The sequence below is a fragment of the Anoplopoma fimbria genome, chromosome 17 (genome assembly GCF_027596085.1).
Source record: "Anoplopoma fimbria isolate UVic2021 breed Golden Eagle Sablefish chromosome 17, Afim_UVic_2022, whole genome shotgun sequence".
NCBI lineage: Eukaryota > Metazoa > Chordata > Actinopteri > Perciformes > Anoplopomatidae > Anoplopoma > Anoplopoma fimbria.
Window position 1 is genome coordinate 14,719,940 of NC_072465.1, and position 13,095 is coordinate 14,733,034.

Below are 13,095 nucleotides of genomic sequence, written 5' to 3' on the forward strand. Positions count from 1 at the left end.
TGCTGCATGTTGGTATATCATAAGTGAGGGAATGAAACCTTGTTTCCACTGACTCATGTTAACATATCGGTGAAATTCTTTCATGGAAACCAGCTCGTTTGAAAGGAACCAATAAACAATTTGCCCATGGGAATTTCCCAGTTATGTTATCTTTTACCTCCAAGTCATTAGTTTGCAACAGAACAACCAAAAACACAGGCTAGTCAGGGTGGCACTTAGCCTTGGGGTTTGAAGTTATTTTCACTAGCAGTGCAATACGGTTATTTCCTTGCTTTAAGCACCCATACAAACAACTGCAGCATATGTTCACACTACAGGTCGCACATACTTTTTTGTCACCATAAATCAGCTGCAGCATGAACTGTGGTTCTGGTATCATGAGACACACACACACACACACACACACACACACACACACACACACACACACACACACACACACACACACACACACACACACACACACACACACACACACACACACACACACACACACACACACACACACACACACACACACACACACACACACACACACACACACAGCAGCAAGGTAAAAACAGCTCCCAGGTTGCCAGCAGGTCTGATTAAAGCCTTCCTGGAGGACATAATCTCTTGAGCCGAGTCAGCATTTTCTCCCCATTCCTTTGAAGTTGAAAACTCAGGTGATGAAAGCAAAAAGCCGTTCCTAAACCCCACCCTATCTCACTTCTGCCCAAATTTGCCATTAATAGCCAGGTGTTGCTTGTGTGTGAGTTTGTATTGTTTGGTGGACTGAAATGCTGTTGACAATATTTCTGACACCAAACACCCTTGTGATTGTAATAACATTAGTTTTTCACTTATTTGAAACACTGTATATTATTTTCTATGTCATTCTAATACAAGACATGGGCATAATGCCCACTGCTTATTTTACTGACATTTTATAAATAACCATTTAGACCACTTGCTTTGAATACAACTGTTCTATTTGTATATTGTTTTCACATCCAGAGTCTCTGTGGGGAGGAGACACAGCAGCATGCTTTGACATGCTAAACTAATAAATCACCTTTTCATCACAAAGGCACAGAGGAACTCTCAGCCTGGTGGTCATATTTCTCCTGAAACGTTTTTTTGCAATGGTTTTAAGTTGAGTTAACATTAGTTTGTTCATCGAATTTGAGGGAATGTCAGCCCATCTTCAGCATGCCAAACTGTACGCCACAAGAAAGCCCTCCATAATACACACTAACAAAGCACAAGTGTAACAACCCAGCCTGTGTTGACAAGGATCTTTATTTTAAGTTGTAGAGCTTGGTATGGGGCCACACACACATTTCTCCATTATGCCCTGCGGCTTTAAGAGTTTTTTTTGTTTTTTTATTAGGTGGAAAACAAAACACACCAAAACATATTTAATGGCTCTGCTACATTTTTTCCAAAAGCCTCTTAGCTTGAGGGGTGTGTTTGAGCAAATAACAATGGTGACTGAGTATTATGTCTCAAATAGGAGTTATAACTGTCTCAAACTATCACAGCTAACACCTTTTTTTTTAAACTCTAGCAGACAAAACATGCTATTGGCCAATTAAGAGGTGTGAAGAACATATGGCATGTTGAGAGACACTGCCGTCATTTTAAGAGAACAAGTGGAGGGGAAAGAAGAAGGGCAACTGCTTTCCTTTTTATATCGGCACAGAGATTTTAAATGCAATATTTTTTATTTTATTTTTATATCAGACGTGTTTAAGGGCTTCATTGTTGTATGACAGACAGTGGAGCCCACAGTCTGAGGATCAGAACCAGAGAACTGCCACAGGATGGGTGTGCTGGTTTCCTCAACCAGCCGAACAAAAGACTCACATCTACTTCTCTTTTACATGCAGCCAGCTGAAAGAGGAAGTTACAGATTGGGGAGCGTGACAGGAAATGACATCAATTCCATCTGCAACGCAGTTAACAACCATGATCAAAAATGGTAAAAGAGAGAGACAGAGAGATCTCAACATGGCAGCGAAAGAAAAGAAAAAAAAGTTGCATTGAGTGATTTGAAATGGGACATAGACACTGCTGACTTTAGTGTGTTTAAAGTACAACAAAATTATAATTAGTAACTTTTATTTATCTTCAGAAATATGAGGAGAACCAGTGCTGACAATGATCTAAAAAGATGGTTATGGTCTCAATTTCTCCTCCATGTGTGCCATTTATATTTGATAACCATGAAATGGCTTTGGCCCACGGTGGATCATAATGTGTACAACAGAAGGAAGCTCTGATTGGTTTTGGAATGTGAACACAGTGTTTTTGAAACTAAGTCATTTGTCACAAAGACATTAATTTCCTTCGAAACCCAAGTCTAATTTTTTGGCATGAATCGATTTCACAGCACGACTTGATTATTTTGGTGCCATTAATATCGGTGAGGTTATTCAGCTCCAAGTGTAACTGGAGAAATGGGAAAAATACATTCAGAGAGCGTGCCAGGCCCCAGAGTACTAAGACTGCATTCACACCAAATCAATCATTCTTTCAAATGTGGCTCGGGTGTTTGGGCTGCGATGGTGGGGACGGCAGGAGATGATGAAAAAAATAACGCAGTGGCCTGCTGACACCGAATCAATTTCATTGATTATGAAAGGCTATAATGTGACTGTGGTGATCCAGTATATTTATGTCCAAGACTGTAAAGCAGAAACAGAGTTAGAAGAAACTGGTAGCGCCTTTCCACAACCCCAAACCACATGGGCATTTCAACAGTCTGGTTAAATTTCAGTAACCTAAAACATGTCAGTTGTTAACTTAATTTTGGGTTTGTAATCGTTGAGATTTAGATAGAAAATATATAAATGTTGTTTTGAATATACGGATCTCATTGAAGTTTATTTTTTTTCAAAAAGTCATGGGGACCTTCAAATCAAAAATCACAGCAAAGCATTAGGTTTAGTTTAGGTTTGCAATAGCTTGTCAAGCTATGCTAGGGCTTAGGGTGCTATTAGCAAGTGGCCCAATATTTAATGGTCAGATATATACATGTATCAAAAATGGGCCCTACAAACACAAGCTTTTTTTTGATCAGTCCAGTGGTAGCCAACAGGTCTAATAGGTGGCAGCCATTGACGCTGCTGGTGTTTTAGTTAGTGACCGTGTTAACTGGTGACTCTCATCAAAATGCGTTCTGCGGTTGCTCGTGGTTACAGCGGCTGTTGAAAACACCAACAGAACATGTAAGCGTCCTCGTAAAAGCCTCCAATCAATTTGAAATGCATACTCATCCGTGTTTATTATCTACACCAACTATTTACACAAGCTACTTCCAGCAACCTCGGAAGCATCGGCGGAAAGTCGCGAGTCAACACGTTGAGCACTTTGAAACGGTCGTGATCCTGTCGATATTCTGTAGAACTTGAGTCCACTGTTGGAATATTGATTCGGACAACCGAACATGTAACAAACGGACACTTTGATCCTGTTAACAGTTTCAGTTCAATGATTAAAGCATGCTAACTCGTCTAGATGGCTGGGGCAAACCCCAACGTCCATTGCCAACATGCTTTTGTTAAGTTTGATGACATCGGCTGTAAAAAAGCGTCCATTAGTCCGGCTGTCAGATAGTGGGGAGCTGAGGACAGACAACACTACTGCATTACATCAAGCTTTAAATCACAGTAACACATTGCAGCCGTCACAACATTAACACCCTGATCCCCCTGGGGGGAAAAAAAAAAACATACCCTCACCCAGTGTGACATTTTAACTATTCCCACCATCCATCCCCTTCACATGGGCCCCTGCTGCTCAAGTTATGTTAAGGCCCTTTCTTCACTGATAAACCAATGCAGAATCCAGAAACAGCTGAAAGCCAGAAGAGTGTGACGGATCAAGTGAGGTCCCGGGTGAAACCAGGAACACTTTACAGACGTGAAGAAGAGCACACTGATGGAAGAGATAGCGAGCAGTTCCCCACTGCTTCCTGTACCTCTGGGAGACTGACACCTCCCCTTTCTTCTGATGTCTGCTTTCTGACGGCGTCACTACGTCACCCATTTCACATCTCTGCGGCGGCACACTTGTCACTCGGTACAAAAACACAGAGCGGTTGACGTTTTTCAAGATAGAATCTCTCGTCAGCCAGAAACTGCCGGCCTTTGTTTCTCTTTCTGCACTCTTTTTGTTCTTCCTTCCAAGTTTTCTCAAACCACCTAGAACACATTTGAACAGCAGCGATAATAAAGAAGAGATGAAGGGACTGAGCGAACAAACCACAGAGTGCACTCACTGCACTGAGACTTGGTGTTTTCACAGTAATGGGATTTCTAACTTGGATACAATGTCTTGAAAAATGTCAATATTCAATACCATTTTCAATACCACACAAAAATTGACACAACCTTAAGGGCATACAATTCTAGATTCTGTGTGTGTGTGTGTGTGTGTGTGTGTGTGTGTGTGTGTGTGTGTGTGTGTGTGTGTGTGTGTGTGTGTGTGTGTGAACTCGCTGTTGGAGAGACGAGAGAGCAGAAAGCGGGGCAGGTACCTTTGTATCAATAATGTGAAAAATGAGTTTTAAAATTGGTTTCAATTGTCCAGTATAGATATGTATCAATACCTTGATATTTTTTATAACACTTCTGTGAACTCCTGTGAAGTTCAGCAGTGATATTTTTGGTTGAGTTAAGCCTCCCAGCTGATCATACATGCTCAATCTCCCACCCTCTGCTTCCATCCTTACTTATTATCTTATGAGCTTTTCTACTCGGATTATGTCGCCAATTAAATTCCTCCTCTCTTTCGTCTTTTTATCTCCACCTCAGCCCCCATAGTAGTACTGCCCAATTCTCCACGATTGCTGGGGTAAAATGTACCAAAGAGTCACCGCCTCCATTGAGAACTGAGAGCTATTTTCTTATTGTGACATTTGTCTGTTTAGGTGTGCTTTAGCTGGTTTCAACATATACATACAGGCATAAAGCTGAGAGTGCCAGCTGGCCTCCCGAGGGAAGCCCAGGAGCACCGGCCCTTCCAGTGCAGAAAAATGACAGGATAACCCGATGCGAATGGAGGGGAAGTGAAGTGAGCTCATTTCCTATAATGGCAAGAAGAAGGAAATGGATTGTGGGAGGGGAGAGAGGGGATAATGGTTTTCTGTATGTGTGTTTAAAAGAAATGGTCAGACAAAAAAAAGCCCCCACCCCCGTTCCCCAAGGGCACTTGGAAATGTAAGCAAAATAAAGTAGTGAACTTTGACATTTCTGGTGTTGCTATGGGGGGGGTCATGAACCTGGGGAGTGAAGTGTGTTTTTTCAGGAACCTCGCAAAATAAGCAACACAACAGGGAACACTATATGGACTTTACAGAATAATGGCAATCAAGTTTGGCTTGAAACTGGAAAATAAAAAGGTTTTTCAGGCCCTGGGGCAAAATATGGAAGAAAGCCAGAATACGCACTGAAGTGCATTAGCAGGTCAGTTAATCCAAAATACAAAAAAAGCATATTCTCTTGCCCCTAGTAGTATCCAGTCATGCAGATACATTTGGATTTATTCACCTAGGTTTTCAGACCTCCACGACTGACAGTACTGCATCCACCCCGATACAATGGAGGTGAATACAACTTTGTTTGTTGTACTCACATTGTTAAAATGTGGTCTTTTAAAAAGCTCATCAGCAGCATGTTATCTAATCCTGTCCTCGTTACTCGGGATAGCTCTGGGTAACGACAGTCAATGTTTTTTTTGTTTCTTTGGTAGAAAAAAAAAACAACAATAAAATACATTCTGGCAAAACAAAATGACTAATGTTTGAGTTCTTTGAGCAGCAAAAAGGAATTGCACATTCACATTCAGTGTACTGGGCTGGCTCTAGAAGTAAAGCCAAAATATATCTGCATGGCTGCAGACCCTTATGATTGACGGGGAACACACTTTGTAATTTGGGTGAACTTCCTTTAAAAAAAAGGACATGAAGAGAACTCATTGGTACATTTTGTATTTGAGCCCATGTCCTTCTGCCTCTCACTTAGAGCTTTTCATTTTGCAACAGTTCCTGTGTCCGCTGCAGTACCTACTTCCCTCCTTCTACACACATTATCGGAGGTAAAGGGTGTGTGCAGAGAATAGGGCTTGTGATCTGGTCCTATGTCAAACCTCTCCACACCCTGTGGTGACCAGAACCAAGGAGACAAACTGCCTTTCCTCAATAAATAATGGAGGGTATAAAGCATCACAGATGTGTTGCCCTGTGGAGGTAAGATTTGAGGTATGGGTGGAGGATTTTCTAAGCTATCAGTGTCTCCAGAGCAGAGAGGATAGTGCAGCCTCGTCCCTGTGGACTCGCACCGAGACACACAGTCTGCAGGAGCAGGCTTTATCTGAGGAGCTCTCTCTGTAATTGCAGGATATTCTGCCCCTTCACACACACACACTCACAGATCTGCTGTCCAGTGCGTCATACAGCTAATTGGGCAGCACTGTGGTGCAGACTGTTGAGTAAACACGGTCAAGTCACCCAAAAAAAAAAAAAAAAACATAGAGGGTGAAGTTCATTTGATAAAACTTACAGAATTGGCGCTTTTTTTGCCGATTGTCCTTTTTGTAAATATCAGTTACAATGCAGGCGCTAAGTAGCTGATGTTCAGAACAGATTTCTTGGGGTAGTGGAAGCATCCAGACATGGAGCGGTTTATACCGGAGGAACGGGTCAGTCTGACTCTGGTTCTCCAGAGAAACCCAGGTCTCTATAATCAGCCTGCAGTAATTACACCCACTAAAACTCAGACACTGACTTTAATAAGAGGGAGGATCTCGGTGTCTATGCAGCACCGACCGCACAGGGCTGACCAGCAGTAGAACAGGTCACCTTGTGTTGTCATCAAACATGACTATATACAGTAAACAGGTGACTATTTTGGAGACTTCACTTTGGGCTACAATGTGCGTGATTTTTTTCAGAGAAATACTGCAACCTCATTTAAAACGTTTCACTCGTGTTATGTTTCAATTCCACGGTGGTTCTGATCGCAGCCCCTCAACCTGGAGAGGTATAAAGAGGAAATGGAGAAGGAGTTGGGCCTGACAGGAGCAGCTTTCCAGAGTTTTGCAGACCAGTCAAACACCTCTAATCACCAACTGGCAAAGTGATAATGACAGGATCAGATCAGAGAGAGGCCTTAGCTCCCTGCCTGTCTAACCAGACTACCACCGGAGCTATAGCTCAGGTTTCCCAGCTCACACACTGCTTGTTAGCTTTCACGAACGGTAGCAGGGGCTGGGCTTGTCGATAGAGGCCTCTCTCTCTCTCTCTCTCTCTCTGATCAATACTGAGTCTGCAGCACTAAGCTTTGAGAAGGTTACCTAAACAAAGCGTTGAAGAGAGATGAAGGTAACTGTTTGTTCTACTGGAACTCACGGGAGTTAACTGCCTTTGAAGATGTGTAGCGGTGGTTACAACCCTAATAAAATAAGATGAGCTAAAATGTCACCCTAGGGTGTCTGGCTGTGCCCTTTCATTGCAAAAAAAGAGGAAATAAAATACAAAAATGTATAATACATAAATAAAAAAAATAAGGATTCTAAAAGGAGATAAACTGACGTGGTGTCGTGAGTAACATTACCGTCTGAGCCTTTGAAAAAACAGCAATGAAAAGATATCCTTCAATTATTTTCCCAGCAGAAGATTCACTGACAGGTGTGATGTGATCACTCTCTGCAAGACGAGATAAAAGCTTCCTGGGTAATTCATTTGTGACACAAATGGAGAGAAATAAAAATTGTTGCAACTCCTAAATGTAAGTATTGTTAGTGCTGCACTGCAACGTTGCTTTATTGTCAGCAATGGATCAAACCTTAAAGAACATAACATTCACTTTAACACAATGTAACAATATACATTTAGGTTCTATTTAAGGCTATGCATTTAGTAATGTTAACACTGCTGATACTTCCTATATTTCCTTTTTAACCTAAATATGTGCATTATTTTGATAAGGCCCATGCAACATATATTAAGTGTAAAGGTAGTGTATAAGGTTTAAATAATGCCTTAAGTGATGGGAACGCTGGATAAAGGCCAGACAGCTCTTACTATTACAGACACCTCATGCTGCTGATATGAAAAGCATATAGTATAAATGTCCTAGAAACAATCAGCAGGTGTTTAAAACTGGTAGTTATAATATGCCATGATCGCATTGGCTAACTACTTTTGACTTTTTTGGAATCTGTATGGCACTCACTTTATAATTTTCACTGCAAGTATTTGATAGTTTTTCTGGTTTTCTAGCCAATAAAACAATGAATATCATAAATCCACTATTTAGGTATTACCCAGATTTTTTGTTGGAGCCCACATCGACCAAAAAAAACTGCTTCAGCGTTCTTTGGGAGTTCTTTCCCTGTATACTTCCCTTATGAAGGCTTTAGCAAAGTATGCAGATTAAAGAGCAAACTTCCTCACGCACACTGCAGAGAGCTGAGATAAAAGAGGAAGTGAAAACGACTGGTTTCATATCATGTGTTCTTCCTTTCTGAGGTGGTTAAACCAATTCAATGCCAGTTCATAATAAAGATCCAAGTCTTTATGTAAAAACAGTCAAGGTGACGGTGTTACAGTTATACAAGCTTCTCTTCACATCCCCTCTGAACACCACAACAATATTCTTAGCCTGAAAACATTAACGGCACCTCTCTCATTCTGTGGCAAGAGCAATGTAATGTGGGTGCAACCTTCGGTTTAGGCTAACCATTCGACGCTTTGATCACGAATTAAACTAGCTGCAGGCTAAACAGTATTTCAGTTTTACCTCGTTACATGTGGCATCCGCACTGCAGTGACCACGAGGGACTCTGTAATGGAATCCAAGCCAGTTCAACACAGAAGCAAACGACCAAGTCATGAACTGAGTCTATAATGTCTGCTAGAAAAGAACAACACCTCCAACGTCCTCAATGGAAATGAATAACAGTGCTGGCACACTGGTTGTTGTGGAGACTTAAAATAGACCAAGTTATATCTCCTCTAAGAACATGATCAGCATCTTTTTTTTTTACCACAGCCTGATAAGACTGTCTTTATTATCCTTATCACCTCTACCCTGTACAACTTACAACTGTGGGTGGGGGTGGGGGTGGGGGGGAGTATTCCACTACACATTTGTGCTGCATGCTTCTTTAATGTGCACACATATCCAAGATGTTTTTAGTAAAATGTCTTTATATTCAGGTTTACTGTGCCCAAAGGCAGCATGCATGCATGGATTCAGTATGCCAGCATATTTACATAACAGCATTGCCTATCAAGCCTCTGAGCCAATGTGTTTATGTACAATTAACACAGAAGTGTGTGTGTGTGTGTGTGTGTGTGTGTGTGTGTGTGTGTGTGTGTGTGTGTGTGTGTGTGTGTGTGTGTGTGTGTGTGTGTGTGTGTGTGTGTGTGTTGTGGGGCTAAATTATGCAGAGATATTTCCTACTCCTAGGCTGCTGTTCTTACAGTTTGGCCGCCAATAGGAACTTCTCTTTTGTGCTGAGCTGAAGAAAAAAAAAAAAAAAGCTGGTAAGCCAAAGAATAGAAAAATCAACTTAAGTGAGGGGAGAATGTTTTATTGTGGACAGGGGAGGAGATTAAATATCAATCAAAGAGCAGAATCAGCAGGGAAGCCTGTGAATGAGTGCTTCCTGTTAATGAAGGCTTAAGCCCCAACGGTATGAAGTCCTCTACGCTACATTAACTAATGACTTTCTCTGGGGAAATCTAACAAGACAAAGCAATCTAATATAGCCTTCTTTTAGGGTAAGGCATTAGAGAAAAGAAGTTTGGAACGATGGAAATCAGTTACATGTGTTCATTTACACCAGGTAGTGTGAACATTTCTATTAAGCTTTTCATGGTTATACTTCCGCTGCTTGTTGAAGGAAGGAAGTGGTTCAGAGTTGATTCAAAAAAACATCCATCATTTCAGTAGAAACAGGCATCCTTCAACCTCCACACCTTGTCTCAAGAGTCTCAAGAGTTTGCTTTAGGAGGGACATGCGATTACAATGTACAAAATATGTTCATTGGATAGACAGAACAGACGGTTTCCTGGTGTGGACACATAGTAACAGGGAGACTTTTTCTCAGCTGTTTCAACAGATACCATGGCAGCAGATTGGAGTGCCTAAAAGCATACCTGGAGGCGTGATGTAGCGCCTCTGGAAGGATGTCACACCTCTATCACACATAATGCTGGATAGATCATGGTTTCAGCTACAACTACAAAATCCATTATTCAATGGATTACATTTTCCAGGTTAAAAGATCCTGCACTCCAACACTCTCTTTGACTGTAACGGAGTAGGGAATCAACTGAATCCTGTTCAGCTCTTAAAGGAATTAACTGCATGTATTCATTGCCAAACTAGAATTAAGATTTTCACTTTTCAAAGACCAGAAATCGTCCAAAAGAGTTTGCAGGTTATATCCCGATGCAGCCTTTGCATGCAAGGACAGAAGGGACAGAAGTCTTGCTTGCATGACGTGAGCTTTTACGCACAAATTCACAAACCCTCGGTTCAGATTCAGACCTCTCCTATAATTCCTCTCAACCCTCACACACTGCGCCGGATGGTAATTACTGATATGAGACCTGCTGTACAGAGCAGAGTATGTAATTAGCCTTCCAACCAGGGGCACAACTTAACAACCAGCCGCCTCTTCAAAGACCCAGGGGAGAAAAACACAGTATGGGCTCCCCCTCAGTGTATGCAGAATTTCCTGTTTTCTGTCAGGAAAGAAGATGACAAATCAATTTTCTGATTCTGTGATCACCAATCTGTCACAAAAATGCATGCCCAACCTCGACCTTAATAACCAAACTACTTCAGATGTATACAGGCTATAGAAAGGAGAGTATTTTTGAGAGTGCTGCAAAAATAATAATAATATTTCAAGTGTAATTCTTTTAATTTATTTTAATTTTAATTTATCTTTTTTTTTTTTTATTAATTGCCTCCGATTTCTCTGCTCACCGCATCAATATCAGTAAAATCACAATAAAATCTTCAATAAAATCAGAGTCTATCTTTACAAAATGACTCTCTCAAACTTGCATTCACTCCCTTGAAGCAGTAATAACAGTAACTTCCACAGTGTGAATCGATGGGTGTGAGATAAAACACATCATATGCAGGCGTTTTATGATTTCAACTTTTAATACATAAAAAGTATTAGTTATTTAACAGCAGCCAATGAGACTTGCTACTTTCTTTCTGCATGTCAGCTGCATATCAAGTAAGGTTTTAAATCTAAGTGGTACCTTGCTCCATAAAAAAGCAGGCAGTAGATAATGGTATAGGGAAATAAAATGCTTAAAATGCTTGAAATGGATAAGCATGTGGGAGATAAAACAGGATTTCAGTATGGCTTCAATATTAAAGGACTTTTCTAGACAAAAGGAATATATGTCAAGTAGCGTTATGTTGCATTCAGAAAGCAGAAAGTTAAAGGAACCAGGGAGACATTTAAAAGCCTGGGAACGTGTCAGTCTCTCTTTGCTACCAAGCAGTAATTAAAAATAGTTGTTTTGTGTTTATGTGTGTGAGCTCTGGCCACTGCTGGGAACAGTCAGGGCTGTTCACCCCCTGTCCAAATAACAGCCCACTCATTATCAACCAGACCCTGTCATGTTTGACCCCTCAGACCCAGTCCTGGTGGGAGGAAACCACTGCAAATGTAAGACTGCCTATTTTTGACCGCCCTGTCAAAAGAAATCAGACACTCCGCTCTGATCTCTCACTCAACATCCAGGGTTTAGCATTCAACACGCTTCTTTTATTTACCGCTGGACGGGGGACAGGTGTTCCAGAGTGCTGTTTCAACTCCAAACCTTACAAAACATACTCAATAAAGCACATAGGTTTATCTCAAAGCAGAGCCTAGAAGGAAGGCAAAGGGTACCAAGACATGCTACTTTTAACATCTGTACTTGGGCAGTGGAAGGTCACGTTCACATGACAAACTGCCTTTTTTATTTATTTTTTCTGCCACGTTTGTCTCTTAAGGAGGTCGATTTAACACTCAAAGAGTTCTGGTGTAAACCCATTTAAATAATGTACAGTATGTAAATGAAAACCACATTTCAAGGACAATTTTTTTTTTTGTTTGCAACGTTACTTACTCTTGGACTTTTTTTTTGTCTGATGTGCTCATGTGTCATATTTGGTAGAAACAGATCAGGTGTTTTCATGCTGTTGCACAATGAGTCTGTAGACATTAATGTGGTGTCGTGACAGTCTACTCACCCAGCAGCAGCAGTTTCACTTCTCTGGCCGCCTTCTCTCCATCTTCTCTCAGGTTTTTATCAATCATTTTAGACCTCTCGGCCGCGGCTTTATCTTCCTGACTAACTGTACAACCCATGGTTCCTAGTGCGCGCTTCAGGACTGCTGCTTAGTGGGGGAAATATCACCAAGAAAAAAATAAAATAGATTGATTTAATGGCTGTGTCCAAAAAAAAACAAGGGTTGAAGTTGAGCAAAATGACTTCCCCTTTTTTTGATGAGTGGCGACAAAAACGTGACGGAGTCTGTTCACCCGCGAGAGGGAACGACGGTCATAGATTGTTTCCTCCTGCGATGTGAACTTGGAGTTTCTAACCTTTGAAATGCCCAAACACTCTTTGGTTATTCAGTCAGCTGTCCAGCATTTGTGGGGGTTGTTTCTTCTTGAGAGAATGGAGAAGTTGTCCGGAGAACGAGAACAACGAAAACTTTTTTTTTTTGTGCACGGTTGACTTTTACTGAATGCGGTAGTTCCTACAGCGGACCATTAAAGAAGATTTAAAGACACGAAAACGAGCCACGAAGTTCAGCAAAAAAAAAAAAAAAAAAAAAAAAGTATTCCAGCTGTTGAGAACGGAACACAGGGACTCCTGCTGCCACTGAGGCCAACACACACTCACACACACACTGACCGCGTTTCAGAGGATGTGTATCTTCGCTGCTGTATCTCTTTGGGGTGTTTTTAATCCCTTTTGCTGTTACGCATTCTTTCCCCGCGTTGAGATTTATTACGTTTGAAGCCACACCCGTAGCCGCCGTGAAGTTCCCCTCCGCCCGACACAAACAGCGAGACAG

The 13,095-nt window shown here is 41.3% G+C and overlaps 1 protein-coding gene across 1 annotated transcript in view; it reads right to left on the bottom strand.

The window, feature by feature from the left end:
* Positions 1-13,095, bottom strand: part of LOC129106293 (guanine nucleotide-binding protein G(i) subunit alpha-2-like) — a 53,320-nt gene extending 40,225 nt beyond the window's left edge. Inside the window, exon 1 of the mRNA XM_054617677.1 lies at positions 12,262-13,095. Within this exon, the coding sequence (XP_054473652.1) occupies positions 12,262-12,379 (118 nt within the window). The 5' untranslated portion in view covers positions 12,380-13,095. The remainder of the gene's footprint in view (positions 1-12,261) is intronic.